This window comes from Dryobates pubescens, chromosome 11 (assembly GCF_014839835.1).
Source record: "Dryobates pubescens isolate bDryPub1 chromosome 11, bDryPub1.pri, whole genome shotgun sequence".
Taxonomy (NCBI): Eukaryota; Metazoa; Chordata; class Aves; order Piciformes; family Picidae; genus Dryobates; species Dryobates pubescens.
The window spans coordinates 9,548,753-9,563,217 of record NC_071622.1 but is presented as its reverse complement, the minus strand read 5'-3'; the positions used below and the strand labels follow the sequence as shown (position 1 = coordinate 9,563,217).

Genomic DNA, 14,465 nt, shown 5'->3' with positions numbered 1-14,465 from the left:
TTGCCTGATACAAATATTAGAACACCTTCTTCACTGGTATCTTTCCTTAATACCACTGTGGAGAAAAAAAGTACCATCTTTATCAGTAGTAAGAAATGCTCAGACAGCTGCCCTCAAGCTTTTTCAAGTCTTCTCAAAATTGTTCAAACACTCTAGAATACAGTAAATTCAACAATTTATTTTTTCATCTGTTTTTGCACCACATCAAACACAATGTGTGCCAGCAAATCAGTGGGCTGGAGAGCTAATCCTTATTTCCCTAATAAGGTCCTTCAAGACACTACAAAAGTATAAACTAAATCAATGACCAATCTCACCTAATAAACAGTCTACATTTCCCCCAAAATGCATGCTTGGTGCTTGATTTTTGTTAAGAAATAGGATACTTCTATATAAATAGGGAAGATATCTTGTCTGCAGTGTTCCGTGCATATGCATGGGAATGACAGTTCCAGTAAAAGAGATGCAATTAATTTCCCATTGCATTTACACAAATATTTTCATCTCACAATCTAAGTGTAACATTAATCTCAGATTACCACTTGGATAAGGAAAATGTATGGTTTTCATTTAACAAATTGGCATACAGGCATAGAAGTGAAGGCATGTAATTATTAAAAGCCATTCAGATACCACTGAAGGAGATACCTGGCTAGAGCTGAAAATCACAAAAAAAACAATGCTACAACTTCAGAAGTTTGAAACTTCACCTAAAAAAAAGATTATGGGGGGGAGGGGGTAAAGTTTCCCCCAGTTCTTAGGCATATTGCTCTCTACAACTACCTGAAGGGAGGTTGTAGACAGGTGGAGGTTGGTCTCTTCTCCCAGGCAACCAGCACCAGAACAAGAGAACATAGTCTCAAGCTGCACCAGGGGAGGTTTAGGCTGGAGGTCAGGAAGAAATTCTACAGAGAGAGAGTGATTGCCCATTGGAATAGGCTGCCTGGGGAGGTGGTGGAGTCACCATCATTGGAGGGGTTTAGGAGGAGACTTGATAGGGTGCTTGGTTGCATGGTTTAGTTGATTAGGTGGTGTTGGATGACAGGTTGGATGCGATGATCTCGAAGGTCTCTTCCAACCTAGTTTATTCTATTCTGTTCTATCACTGGTAAAGGACCTGTTGCAAGATGCCAAGAAAATGAACCTGACTAAGAAATAAGTAAATCAGTCTAGCAAACTGTAGAAGGAAAATTACCTTTTCCCAAGACATGGCAGAGACAATCAAAGGAGTCTAGTTTGGGAGACAGCTCACAGGTATCTCCAGACTATAACAAGACTCTGGGGTGCTGAGTTCAAAATTTGGAATTTCAGGTACTGTATTCTTGAGCTAGCTTCACTGTTTGGGAAGAAAATCATTCAAAATATTTTGCAATATGTCATGGCTAGATAGTGTAATTCTTTTCTTTTACTCACTTTACTAATAACAAAAGAGGATAATTATTGCAATGAATGTTTAGGGTGGGGACGGGGATGTCACCCTCTCCTCTCTAACCGCACAAAGTATTCAGAGTCCACACCTTTCCAGCATTGCAGCAGTGCTATGAGCCTTACCATATCATTTTTGTTCTCCATAAAAATGCTGAGTTTCTTCAAGAAAGATACAACCAGGATGAGCAGCTCAAAATTATCACGGTCCAGTGCTTTCACTAACATATGGACAATATTCTTGTTTCTCATCTTCAGCTCAGTGCGAGTGTCCTCAGCAAGATTCAGGAGTAGGTAAAGTGCAACTAACAAAGTCCAATAAAAATCATGCCAACAGATCAAAGACAACAGAACTAAACAAGTCTCTATACACACATTAAGAGCTCATGACAAGACTTTCAGAGACATTCTGCTCCTTCCAAAATGCCTTTACAAGGAAATGGATTATGAATGCTTTTTATTCCTGCTTAACAAGATTAATTCTAAGAGTGGCTTTGGAATGATAAAATAAAAGAAGAAAACCAACCCCAAAAAACAACAACCAATAACAAAACAGAAAACAAACCAACCAACCTGCCCATAGAATCAAAACACCCCAATAATTATCCCTAGAGACTTTTTATACTCTTTTTTACCCCTTATCAATTCCAATGGGAGCCATTAAAAGCCCTTCTCAGGAAAGGTTTGCCACTCAGATCATTTCAATCTAACTTTAAGTTCATTTTAGTAGAAAACCTAAAAGCTATTCAGCTTGGGTCAGATACAGGTTAGGTTATGGTTTGTTAAAAAAATCCAAACCAAATGTACCAAACCAAAATACCCAACTCCACCCAAACCAATATCATGAGCAAAGAAAAGTTAAATGAGTCACTTTTGCTATTTTTCATGCAAGACTGACAGATCACTTTAAAAATTGTTAGTGCACTGTCATCAAACAACCTCATTAAGTACTCCTCCCTTGTTCTTTGTCAGCACTCTTCTATATTCATCAGCACACTGAATACATTTAAGACACCCTGGTTATAACACATGTCCACTAGAACCCTCTACCCACGTGCACCAACAAGGAAATAATTTGCTGTTCAGATTTGGTACCTCTGAGTAGCTGTTCCTGCTTGACAACCAACCCTTGGTATTTCTTATAAGTTTTCTCATAGTCCTTTTTGAGAGTTTGATTTTCAGGATCTTCATCACGTAAACAGCAGAAGTTAAGGAGTTTGGATAAAAGTTACACCATTGTGATGACTATTGTCCTCAAAGGTGTTATTCAAACACCAGATCTATGGAACAGCCAGTGTAAAGACACTGCCTCAGCCAATAGCTTGCTACACCTGTAATCTACAGCAGCCTTTTTTTCTCATCCTAGTCTTGGATGTATTATAACATAATATTCATCAAAAACATTCCTAAGACATCACTAGCTGCACCAGGGGAGGTTTAGGCTGGATGTTAGGAAGAAGTTCTTCACAGAAAGAGTGATTTGCCATTGGAATGGGCTGCCCAGGTAGGTGGTGGAGTCACCATCACCGGAAGTGTTTAAGAAGAGACTGGATGAGGCACGTGGTTCAGTTGATTAGATGGTGTTGGGTGATAGGTCGGACTTGATGATCTCAAAGGTCTTTTTCAACCTGGTTAATTCTATTCTGTTCTATTCTACTTCTAATAAAATAAAACTTTTCCCCCCTCCTTGCTTTAGTAGCTTCAGCTTAACATCTTCAGCAGCCCAAACTTCTCACTCTTGCTATTTTTCAAACCTGCTATTGTATTTTGCACTTTCTAGTAAATTCTACTGTTTTCAGAGAAGTTGCTGTATCCTTACCTCAAATAACTCAACAGCTATCAGGAAGAGTTAGAAACCATCAACCTATCCCAGTATTTCAAAAGGATATCAGCTTTCTTCTTTTTAGCAAGTTCTTCCTGCCAAAGCTCGTGTCTCTTCAGTTCATGGTCTATGATATTCATGCACAGAGCTCCAATTTTGTAGTGTGTGATTATTCCATGAAATTGAGAAAAACTACATTGAAGGTGGGGAAAAAAATAAATCTGTGAGACAAAAAATAAATGCAAACCACCCCAAATTTGTTTTGACATCCATGGCAGCAACACCCCAACACTGCACCACGTGAAGTATTAAAACTGTTATTTACTCTCTGTCCCATTATAAAACTTGTCTATACACAAATTGTTTCAAAACAAATGCAATTCCTGAAAACATGACTATTTTTTCCAAACTTGTAGAAGAAGAAGCAACAGTTTGTTGCTCCAAGTCAAAATAAAAGCATATCCCTGTTTCCATATGTAAGGGAAAGTGTTTTCCAGTCAGCCCACTTTTTGTATTTTAAGTGCTTCAGAGGACCCTCTACTCACCAGAAATAAAACACAGGTCTAAAACCAAGTTGCAATGGAAATTCTATTTAAGCTATTTCTAAGCAGTGTATGCTGAAACACTGACAGATCTAAATAAGAGCAAAGACTTACTCCAGTTTTGAATAGAGCTTCTTCCCTGCAGGAACACTGATGGTTGCAGCTCAACCTATAAGCTATGGGTCAGAATCCTTACTGGTTTCTTCCCAGCTCTATTACACACTGTTTCACCACACAGGCTCTTTTTGTGCCTCAGTTTTGTCATTCACAACAAGTGTGTTCCCAAATTTTTCTCCTGTTTCAGTGGGGCTTTGTAGTACAATGGAGAAAACAAATTAAAAGCCACTAAGCAGAGAGAAGTTCCTTACATCTGTATAGTACAGAGGAACTCTGCACCCACCTTGAAAAGCAGAAGAAAATATAAATTATGTTGGTAGCAAGCTCCACACTTTGTTTCCAGTCTTCCCTCAGAACTCTAGCCAATGCACCCAGGACAGTTTCTGAAATGAAACAAAATTTAGATGATCATCAGCATGTTATCTCCCTCCTTTTATCCTACCAGACTCAGAATTTGGATACACCTTCTCCTACATCTCTCAGTTTTCTAATGGCAGGTTTTCAGAGGTATCCCACTTTCAAGGTGCAACACTGCTCACAAGGTCTGTTTGGAGATGGTACTAAAATACAGAGTAACCTGGTCATCCAGGCACAAACCTTAAGAGGCAACATGCAAGAAAACTGCAACTAAGGTCACCTTAAAACCTCCACTAACATGAACATCTCATGGCCTGTGTCAGCTGTATGCTCCATACTACACACTGTGACCTCTACCTAGAACATCAGCATTTTCACTTCAAAATCCCCTTTAAATTTTACCTTGACAACTCATCCACTTCTTCATTTTTCTTCCCAGCAGCAACTTTGTATTAATAATTTGGTTTGCGTTTCTTTTTGTCATACGTCAGCTTACTTCTCCTCTCTTTTCTATTCACTTACCCCTATCTAGTCCCTCTTCACAATACCATGTTACACAATCAGAATAAGAAAAGCAGCAACAGGCAATTTCAAGCACTAGAATATTCCCAACTACTCATGAGGACAAGCCATTATTTGATAGCTTACTGTTCCACTCCCATTCCAATTCTTACAATAATCTTGCTTGCTGACAGTGCAGGTGGGTAGAGTACACACTGGAGTCATCATTTACTTGAGGAACATGGAGGTAATAAGGGCTCAGTAAAAAAAAAACCAAAGAAGGCATACAAAAAATTAACTAAATTAACAAGATATGAACCTACCATCACTTTTTGGCAGTCTGGTTTGGATCATCCTTGTCTTTTGCTTGCCTGACACCTTTACAGACCTTTATGCCCTCAGAGGGCAATGGGAAATATGGGAATGTATATACATGTACACCTATGTATTTGCACACACTATCCCACGCTGGTGCAGCTCTCAAAATGCACATGGCACAACACATACGTATGCAGACACAAAATTACAGCAATGTGAACATCATACTGTGCATTCTGATATAATTTTAAAATGGATCCACATAAGCAGAAAGAGTATAGTGTGCTAGTGAAACACTTAGGTAATCCATCCACATGGGCAGTTGGAGTTGCCCATTCCAGAGCAATATATTTTAGTCTTGGTCATGTCTTTGGGAATATATACTTATGTCAGCCTGCAAATCCCATTTTCAAATCCTGATCTCCAGGATGCAACTTTACATTCTCTTGTCTCCAGCAGCAATGCCACTTGAATTTCATTTAGTATGACAACTAGACAGAAAAAAAATAAAATAGCTGAAGCCTACTGAGGCTAGAAAGATTTCTGTGTTAGGCCCACCTAAGAACATCCTAAAGAGCATCCTTTTATAGAGAGATCCAACTGGGCTTTGACAGACAGCCTATTATGTATTGAGAAAAGAAGCTTGGCAAACTAGAGTAAATCCCAAACTGATGGTGAACTACATTTCCCCTAAAAAGAAAGCACCACAAATAAGCTGCACAACATTAAGAGAAGCTACCATTGGGTTTGAAAGTTACCATTGATAAGTAGTTCTTCCAAATTGTCAGGATTCCTAGCCAGCTGCAGGACGAGGGCAGAGCCACGCACCTTGTCAGGAATGTCCTCGTACAGTAACTCAATGTACTCATCCAAGTCATTGATATTGGCAACTTCATCAATCTGCAGGCAGCCATAAAAGCAGGGGTTGCACAGAGAAAGAGAGATGTCAACTCAAGACAATCATGATGTTGTTCAGTCGCAAGACAAAAGAGTGCACAGCTTTGAGTTGAGATCTTAGGGGAAAACAAAATACAAGGGGGGGAAATAAATAAATCAACACATTCGGAACCACTGCCAATGAACACCAGGGAATCCAAGAAGATTTAATTACAAAAAACAAAGGATACACAGACACAACTCCCTGTGTCCTGTCCGATGTTCCAGACCTCACTTGCTGTCCTGCTGTGTGCTATAGTTGGAGGGGGAAGTATGCAAGTCAAATATTTTACCCTTTATGGAGATGATTTTTATTCCATTGGGTATATTTCCAAACCAAGTCTTTTGTTGTTTTGTTAAAAAAACCAACCAACAGATTTTAGCATTTCCTCTCCTCACCCCCCTTATATAACTGCTTACTTAAGAAGGAATTGGACTTTGCATTTCCCTTCTAACACCAATATTTACCTCCATTCCTTCAAATGGGGGTGGATCTTTTGGCTTACTGGCTTTCTCTTTCTTTTCTATAAAGAAAAAGATATGGTTGTAGTTAAGTTATGCATATTCAGAGAGACACAAAAAATCACCATACCCAGTAGTTTCATAGTAAACATTCCAGCTAAATCAAGGCCAAAGTCCTTCTGTGTTCAGCTGACCTCTCAGACTAACAGCTAAGGTGTGCCAGGTTTCTGAAGCTGAACAGCCTACGGGGAGCAAAATAAACCCTCGGATGCCTTTTGACTCCTCAGACTAAATGACCAGTTACAGTCCAGTCAGCAGGAGACAGAGGGTTAAAAACCTTAGTGCAAGCCCGGAGTGACAAAACTCACTTTCACAGTGAGGTACCTGTGAAAGCTCCAATTCTGCTTATACACTGTGGCCAAGCTGCCCTGGGATATACCAAATGCATACATACAGAATAAAAGAGGGTAAAACATCCAAATCAGTTCGAATCAGAGCAATAAAAAGCATACAAATAAAAATATTGATTTTGAACTCATCCCATTAAGAAAAATGTCCAACTTGAGAAGAAAGCTTACCAGAATTCATGATTGCAAGAAACCCTGCTAACCACAAGGTAATGCAGGATCAGATGTTAAATATGAAATTTTACCCTGAGAAGGAAGTTCAAGATGAACTTAAGACATACATGGTACCAGAAAAATGCCTTGTAGAGCAGAGAGTTACTGATCCCAGTAACTTGTTAACTAGGAACTTCAGAAGTGAAGGGAACTACCAGAAGCTGTCTGCTACACTGTACCAAAGCTTGTCAGATTCTGAAACTCCTCACTCCATAGAGCACAAATTAAGCCTATGCACACTATCCACCCTTGCAACAGGTGATGACCGAGATCTTTCTAGGAAGATCCTCATACAGTCTTTTGATGCAAGTGCATATGCTGGTGCCATGGTTTAGCCTGGTTTATTCTATTCTACTCTATTCTAAGAAGAGGCTGCACCAGAGGATTCTGTACCTCTCATGTCCTGCTAAAGCACAAGGCAGCCAGGAAAACATCAATACTAACTTCAACTAGCCCCAAAAAAATAAACTCTGGTTGTTAAAAAGACAATCCTCCCAAATCTCACACCAAGATCGTTATTTTTTCTAAGTGACACTCAGCTATAGGTCGTCCCCATTCCCATTATTTCTCAAGAATTCATACATCAAGCAAGTTAGAGCCTCAGCTAGAAAAACCTCAGACAACAGCTACTGAACATTAAAGCAGCCCAGTCCCAAGCTACTTTGCTCCTGTGTTATTTACCTTTTCCTGCTGAGGCATCTCTCCGGTTCTGTAGATAGTACAGCAGCTGTTCTACTTCTGCAAGTTTGGAAGGGTGAATGAGCTTGCATTCTTCAACCACCTTTCGAGCCAGGGAAGCAATGTCTGTATTTGCATTAAGACTCTTTAGCCGAATGCTGCAACACAGAAAGGTCTCTTAGAGTGTTTAAATTTTTGTATTTTCAGTCCTTTCATTAATGTTTGCAGAGTCATGAATTTCTTGAAACAGAAGTGATCCTGATACTCTTAGTGCCTGTGCCACGGCTTACAAAGGTAATGTCAAAGCAGTGGCCTTCTACAGCTCCAAACAATAAATAACTCTCCATCAGCTGACAAGCAACAACTCTAAATGCAGATGGATGAACAGATATCTTTTTTTACCATCTTAGTCACATCTGCCAGTAATTGCAATGCACCCAAAAATACTGCACACAACAGCAAAGGACCTCTACATACATAAAAAAATCCAAACTGAGAAACAGCTATGGGTGTTGACTACACAGGAAGGTTCTTCTGCTTGCACATGCAGTGTCAGGAATCTCCCATAGCTTTGGCAGATCCACAAGCAACAAGCAGTAAGACATCATTGTAGGCATTAACAATAGGATGGATCAAATAGGAATTCCACCATGTTGCAGATACAAGCTACATCGATGCATCTGAAAACAGATTAACATTTCTAATATCTTCAAAAACTTGAGACAATTTGAGAATTCTCTTCTTCTTCCACTGTTACTCTTCTTACAAGTACTCTCACAGGTAGCCACTGCAGCTCAAAATTTCAAAAAGAGTTCAGTTTAGAGATCAAACAAACATAGGAAAGGTCCACATTTGCAGCTTGGAAACTACAGTTATGGTAGCTTTTCTGGGCTTTTTCTAATAGGGAATGTTTTAATGCTCTTAAAAATATCTGGCAAAACTAAAATGCAGATACTGTAGTGAAATCACTAGTGGGGGTAGCAGATCCAAGCCACTACCTAGAGCGTAAGACTATCAGAAGGTCTGACATCACTACTTGTTCCAGCATCAACCACCACTTTACCTCAAGGTCCCATCACATAAAATGGGAATAATCACTTTTCTTTACAAAAGGCCTTAAAGCACGCGGTTAAAAAGCAGTTTACACCATGTGTTGTAGACATTAACTATGCTATTTCCTGGTTTTGAAACCCACTGTTAATCCAGCACTAAGCTTTGTAAAGATTAGAACACATTATTTCCCCCAGGCTGTTGATGCTTTGAGTTATTGTATTTATGACTATGAAAAACAGAAGAAGTTATCAAAACTTGCTATGACCTTACATTTTCTGACATTCCTTGCGTTCCCCCAGAACGGGGTCTCCCATCTCTCCCAGAATTGTAGCTTCCACTTCATAGTGAACAATGAGGGCTTTCTCAGATGGATGTACATCTATGTTGCCTCCTTTCACCTTCCTGCCGTGAAGAAAAATAAAATAATAAATTACTCATTAACTGAAAAGCTCAGAAAGCATCCCAGAGCATACACCAGTAGCAATGACCTGTCTCCTGTTTTGTTCAGACTCTAAACCCAAGCAGTGCCCTCCTTCCATGCCACATTCCATGTCACAAAGCAATACCAAAGCTTAGTGCTAGTGACATATTCTTGACTATTATTTCTAGTACATACAAAAACACCCAAGCCATGACTCAAGCCTTAGTCACAGAAGCCAAGCAAGGAATAAACAGGATAAAACTTTGATTTCTGTGTCTCTCAGCTCTCTTAAGGAATTACAATCAGGGGGAAAAAAAAAGACAACATTTCACAAAGAAGGTGAATTTTCCCATTGATTCCCTGTTACATTGTCAGTATTGAGAAATCTTTTCCTAATGGTATTGGATCTAGTGTGGCCACTTACAATGGAAAATGGAAATTTTCCTCAAAAACTCCCTTGGCTAAATTGTAAGTTAAAAATCTACGGAGAATTAATCCCAAATAATTTGAATTTGAAATTATCTACCCTCTCCTGAAGCACAAACCACTTTGCTACTATTCTTCACCTCATTATGTCTGTTGCCAGGGGATTGCCAGACCAACAGCTGCTATCAACAGGTACAAATGATGTAGGCCTACCTGCTTTATAACATCTACAGCTATTTTGGAAAAGCTTTCTCCAGGAAAGCCCTCTGCTTGTGTCGCTGCCAAAGGGGCCTGTCTTGCTCTCTGCTCCTTAATGTCAGCAACTCTTTATCCATGCAAAGACACAAGGGCCATGAAGCCAGAACATTATGTCCGTTTTCAAATGATGGCAGAACCACAACATGAGAATAGTTACAGGCTTCTGTCTTTGGTGGAAAAGCTTTTCCTCCAGAGACTGCCAAGAGTATGTAGAATCACACCATAAACCAGGCTGCTAAATCACTGCAGATTAAAAGCAACTCCCTAATGTGGGTTTGGGTTTTGGTGTGTGGGTGGGGGTTTTGTTTGTTTGCTTTGGGGTTTTGTTTGAGTGTTGGGGTTTTTTTTCCACACAGATCACGTCAATAAGCAGATTTACAGGTGGCTTTACCCATAGCTGCACCAGCACAAATGAGATAGCAGTTAGCTAGGGCATTTGGGCAGTTAGGCCAGGGAAAACTACTTCAACCTGACAAAGCTGGAAATGACAAGAGATCCAGATGCAGTCCTTGATGTAACCACTTTCTTCAGAAAATATCTGAAACACGTACTTCCATCTACCCGGGTACTACAGTGGTTGTTTTCCCTTCTGCAAAACACAGCTGCAAAAGATACCTTTTCCTTGAGATACAGCTGCCCAAAAACCCACAAACCACAGAAAGGTTTGCTGTGGGAAGTGAAGATTCTAGTTCAGCTAGAGCCTTACAAGGATATAGAACTACAGGACAAACATCTAGCTCACTGCTGAAGAATAACATCTTCCTTGGTGCGATTGTAGCAGTACCCCAGTAGCAGATTTTCTTAAGAGTCTTGTGGTTTTTTCCTTTAACAGTACTTCAAAGCAGATGCTTCATTACAGTCTGTCCTCTCTTTTCACAAGATCCAGCCATTCAAAATGGCAAGCTTACAGCAAAATCCATTTCAAAAGAAACCAGCTGTCACTCCTCACCCCAAATATACTTCTCCCATATTGAGATCTACCAGGAGATCTACAAATGCTCTTCCTGACAGTCAAACTTCTGTTAAATGACAGGTTGACAATATTTGCAGATATAGAGAAAATAATGGGTAGAGAACAAGCAGGCCTGGAGGAGTTTGGTATAGTACCTCAAGAACTAATCTGAACTAACAGCTCATCATTGCCATCAGATTAGATCTTTTCATGTTTTCCCTGCTCCTGGCAGTCACCTTGGTTCACTCTGAGGACTCATCAATCCCTTTCACAGTCACTTCCAGCAATCCAATAGGAATCGCTTCATGTTTTGGGCAGGAGGAGTTTTTCAAGGGAAAGGAAATAACACTTCCTATCTAGAAGTGGGGATAAAGAGCAAGGAGTGAGACCTCCTCCTTTTGGCAGCAGTAAGCCACTGATGAGCTTAGTGACCCGCAAATCCTCAGCCTAAGACTGCTTAAACAGTTTAAGCATTTCCCATATTTAATTTTTTCCTTAAGAGTGGCAGATGGGTAAGCTGAAGAACTTACAGCTGCAGAGATTGTCTGCCCTCTCACACTGATAACCATTGGCACTATTTGAGCTATTTCCTAACAGAGTCACAAACCAATTCACTTTCAAGTTCCCTCTCTGAAAAATCTTACCTTGTGAACTGCTTGAAGACCTACACAAAAATGCAGTACCCAGCCACTGAAGTTGTTTTCCATTTGAAAAACATAACATTCAGATTGCCACCATAAAAACAAACAAACAAAAAGCCCCACAATTTTATTTTGAGAAAAACAAAACAAAAGCCTCCCCAAATCAACAAGCATCTACTTTACCGATTTATCTATCCATCTTGACTTTCTAAGCATCCAGTCAATTCATAAAACATTTTAAAATATAGACATTCTTGTAACTGGTAGAAGCAAGCAATGCACTGGGGAGCTCTCACACACACCAGTCTGTCCTTTCACTTCACTGCCTGCTTTGTCAACAAGAATCCTGCTCTATTAAAGCTTTAAAAGAGGAAGGCCTTTTCTACAGACAAAAGCTGCGCTAGCTGAGCTCACATAACCAAAGCTGGGGTGTAAATACCCTTTAGTAACTAATTCCTTTGGGGTGAAAAACCAAAACCAAACTATCTTAATTACATGTGGCACAAATCACATGCGTGGATAAGGCTGAAAATCCAGTAACAATTCCTAACAAGTCAGACTGGGTGGGAGGATGACTGCTCATGGAGGATGACAAAGGGAAATGAGAATCAGAGGAGTACCAGACTTGCACACAAACCTACTCACATTAAACAGCACAAGGGAAGGTTTTTTGGTTTGTGCTCTCTAAAAAGAGGTAGCACTATGCTTCTTTCAAGCTGACTGTAAGATAAAGAAGATTCCTCCAAAAAAACACATTAGATGGCACAAACAGAACATGCAAAGCTAAAAATAGGTGCTGCTCTGAAGTTACAGCTTTTTATTAAATCACAGGTAGTCATCTCATTTTTACCTGTTATCTCATTTACATGATAGAGCAAATGTTCAAAGACTATCAAGAGGGTGTTTTTTTCTCACTGTTTCTAATTATGGGTCTTATTATGTGGCACACAAGGAGATAAAAAAAAACCCAACCAACCACCTCAGCCGAAACAAGAAGTTTCACAAACACTCAAGTAAGTTGAAAAAAAACAAAAGAACAGGAACTCCACAGAATTCAAGGTGTGATGGACAAAATCACCCATGTGGTAGAAAGTGACACCATCCACACATTGTATCTTAACATAGGCCTAGATGGTCTGACATCTTCTGGGGTTGATAGCACTTTTGCTCTGAAACAAATGATGGAGCTTTGATGGGGATGAGTTACCTACTCAAACCCTCTGTTTTAGGCTGTCTGGCCTCACTGCCAAATAGTCAATGGCACCGTTTACTCATCACATCTTTAACATCAAACCAAGGTGACCCACTTTAAATACCGTGGTTCTCTCAGGTCCATCCCAACTCCCGAACCATTCCATTTATCCCACCTCATTACCTGTTCCCCTCCATCTGCCACACCATGCTCTAACACCCTCTTCAAATCAGTTCAGCTCTGTTAGCTGCACTCTGAACCAGCTTCTACTGCCTAATATACCCTTCCCCAGTCACCAGTCTGCCTGTTAGCCAAAGTAACCACTTGCCCGATCTCACCTAATATTGACCTGATTTTTCCCACTCATCTCCTAATAGCGTCTATTTTTCTCAACTTGCTACCTCAGTACATCATCCCAAATGTCCATCACAAAATTCCACCACAGCTATCCCCAAACCACTACATCTCTTCACCACTTTCCTGCAACGCATTACCAGCAGCAAGCCACCCATCCCATTTCTCAGCCTACCCCAAAACCACTTTATAATCTTTACTCATCTATAGCCCAACTTCCCAGTCCCCATCCAAGTCTCCTACCCACCAGACTAGGCAGCTAATCCTCAGCCTGCCCCAAACAAATCTCTCTCCCACTCCCAAACCACTGACCCCAAAGATTCCCACTCATCTTTCCTCCATACCACAACCCCATGCCATCCAAACCTGTCACTCCTCAATCTCAAACCCTCCACCCACCTCATGATCTCCCCTCTCAAAACATTCTTCATTCTCATCTCTGACACCCATCCAGCCCAAACAACCCGCAACACCTACCCCACATCCCACCACCTCTCCACAATCTCTTCTTGCTTTGCTACCCCGCGGCTTCCCACTCAGGCTAAAATGCCCCACAGCCTCAGCTCCCTTGCACACTCCCAAACTATAACCTCCCCTTGCAGCACCCCGCAACACCTGCCTCCTATCCTTCCACCGCGCACACTCCCCACTGCCCCACCTGACACCAAGTCTCACCTCGGATCAACCTGCCGCCTCAGAGCCCCCTTCCATCCATACATCACAACCTGCCGCGCCTCAGCCCCACGGCCCCCTTTCCCCTCACACCCCCACCGCAACTTGCCGCGCCCTCAGCCCCACAACAGCCGTCTCTTCTCCACACACACACCCCCCGCAGCCAGCCTCCCCCGGTTACCTCTTCAGGTACCGGGCGTCCTCGCCCTGCATGGCGGCGGGGGGAGGCCTGGCAGGGCGCGGCCCCGCAGCGCTGCCGTTACCAGGGAGAGCGCGAGCCCCGCCCCGCGGCTCCCAGCGCGCACGCGCCGCAGCCACAGCCCCTCGGCCGCCGACGCGCATGCGCACTGCACGCCCCCCCTCCCCCGCGCCCACGCGAGACGCCCCCTGGAGGCGTGGGGGGGTCGCTGTCCCAAGCCTGAAGCGGGAGAAGGAATGTGGTTTCTTCGCCCTGTCTTTGCCTTACTCGCGGGCCGAAGCATGAACCCTGCTGGTACCCATGAAGGTGTTGTGCAGTGTCGTGTCATGTTGTGTCGAGGGTCCTTTGACACCTCAAGGTGCAATAGCTGGACAACAGCCTCTGCCCACCACGCGAGGTAAGCACCCCGGCCCTCGCAGACCAGAGGTGCAGGTGACACCACAGGCCTCGGCACCCCCATGGGGCTGTTATAAAAGTCACCACTGCTTCAGGATGGAACATGATGGCATCAGCACCCCT

At 41.9% G+C, this 14,465-nt stretch overlaps 1 protein-coding gene across 1 annotated transcript in view; it reads right to left on the bottom strand.

Moving 5' to 3' along the window:
• Positions 1–14,053, bottom strand: part of KIFAP3 (kinesin associated protein 3) — a 78,810-nt gene extending 64,757 nt beyond the window's left edge. Inside the window, exons 1-9 of the mRNA XM_054165090.1 lie at positions 13,929–14,053; positions 9,102–9,233; positions 7,782–7,936; positions 6,487–6,542; positions 5,841–5,982; positions 4,190–4,289; positions 3,315–3,439; positions 2,521–2,619; positions 1,552–1,730 (exon numbers count right to left, since the gene is read on the bottom strand). Coding sequence (XP_054021065.1) covers positions 1,552–1,730; positions 2,521–2,619; positions 3,315–3,439; positions 4,190–4,289; positions 5,841–5,982; positions 6,487–6,542; positions 7,782–7,936; positions 9,102–9,233; positions 13,929–13,960 — 1,020 coding nt within the window. The 5' untranslated portion in view covers positions 13,961–14,053. The remainder of the gene's footprint in view (positions 1–1,551; positions 1,731–2,520; positions 2,620–3,314; positions 3,440–4,189; positions 4,290–5,840; positions 5,983–6,486; positions 6,543–7,781; positions 7,937–9,101; positions 9,234–13,928) is intronic.
• Between the last annotated feature and the right edge of the window lie 412 nt (positions 14,054–14,465).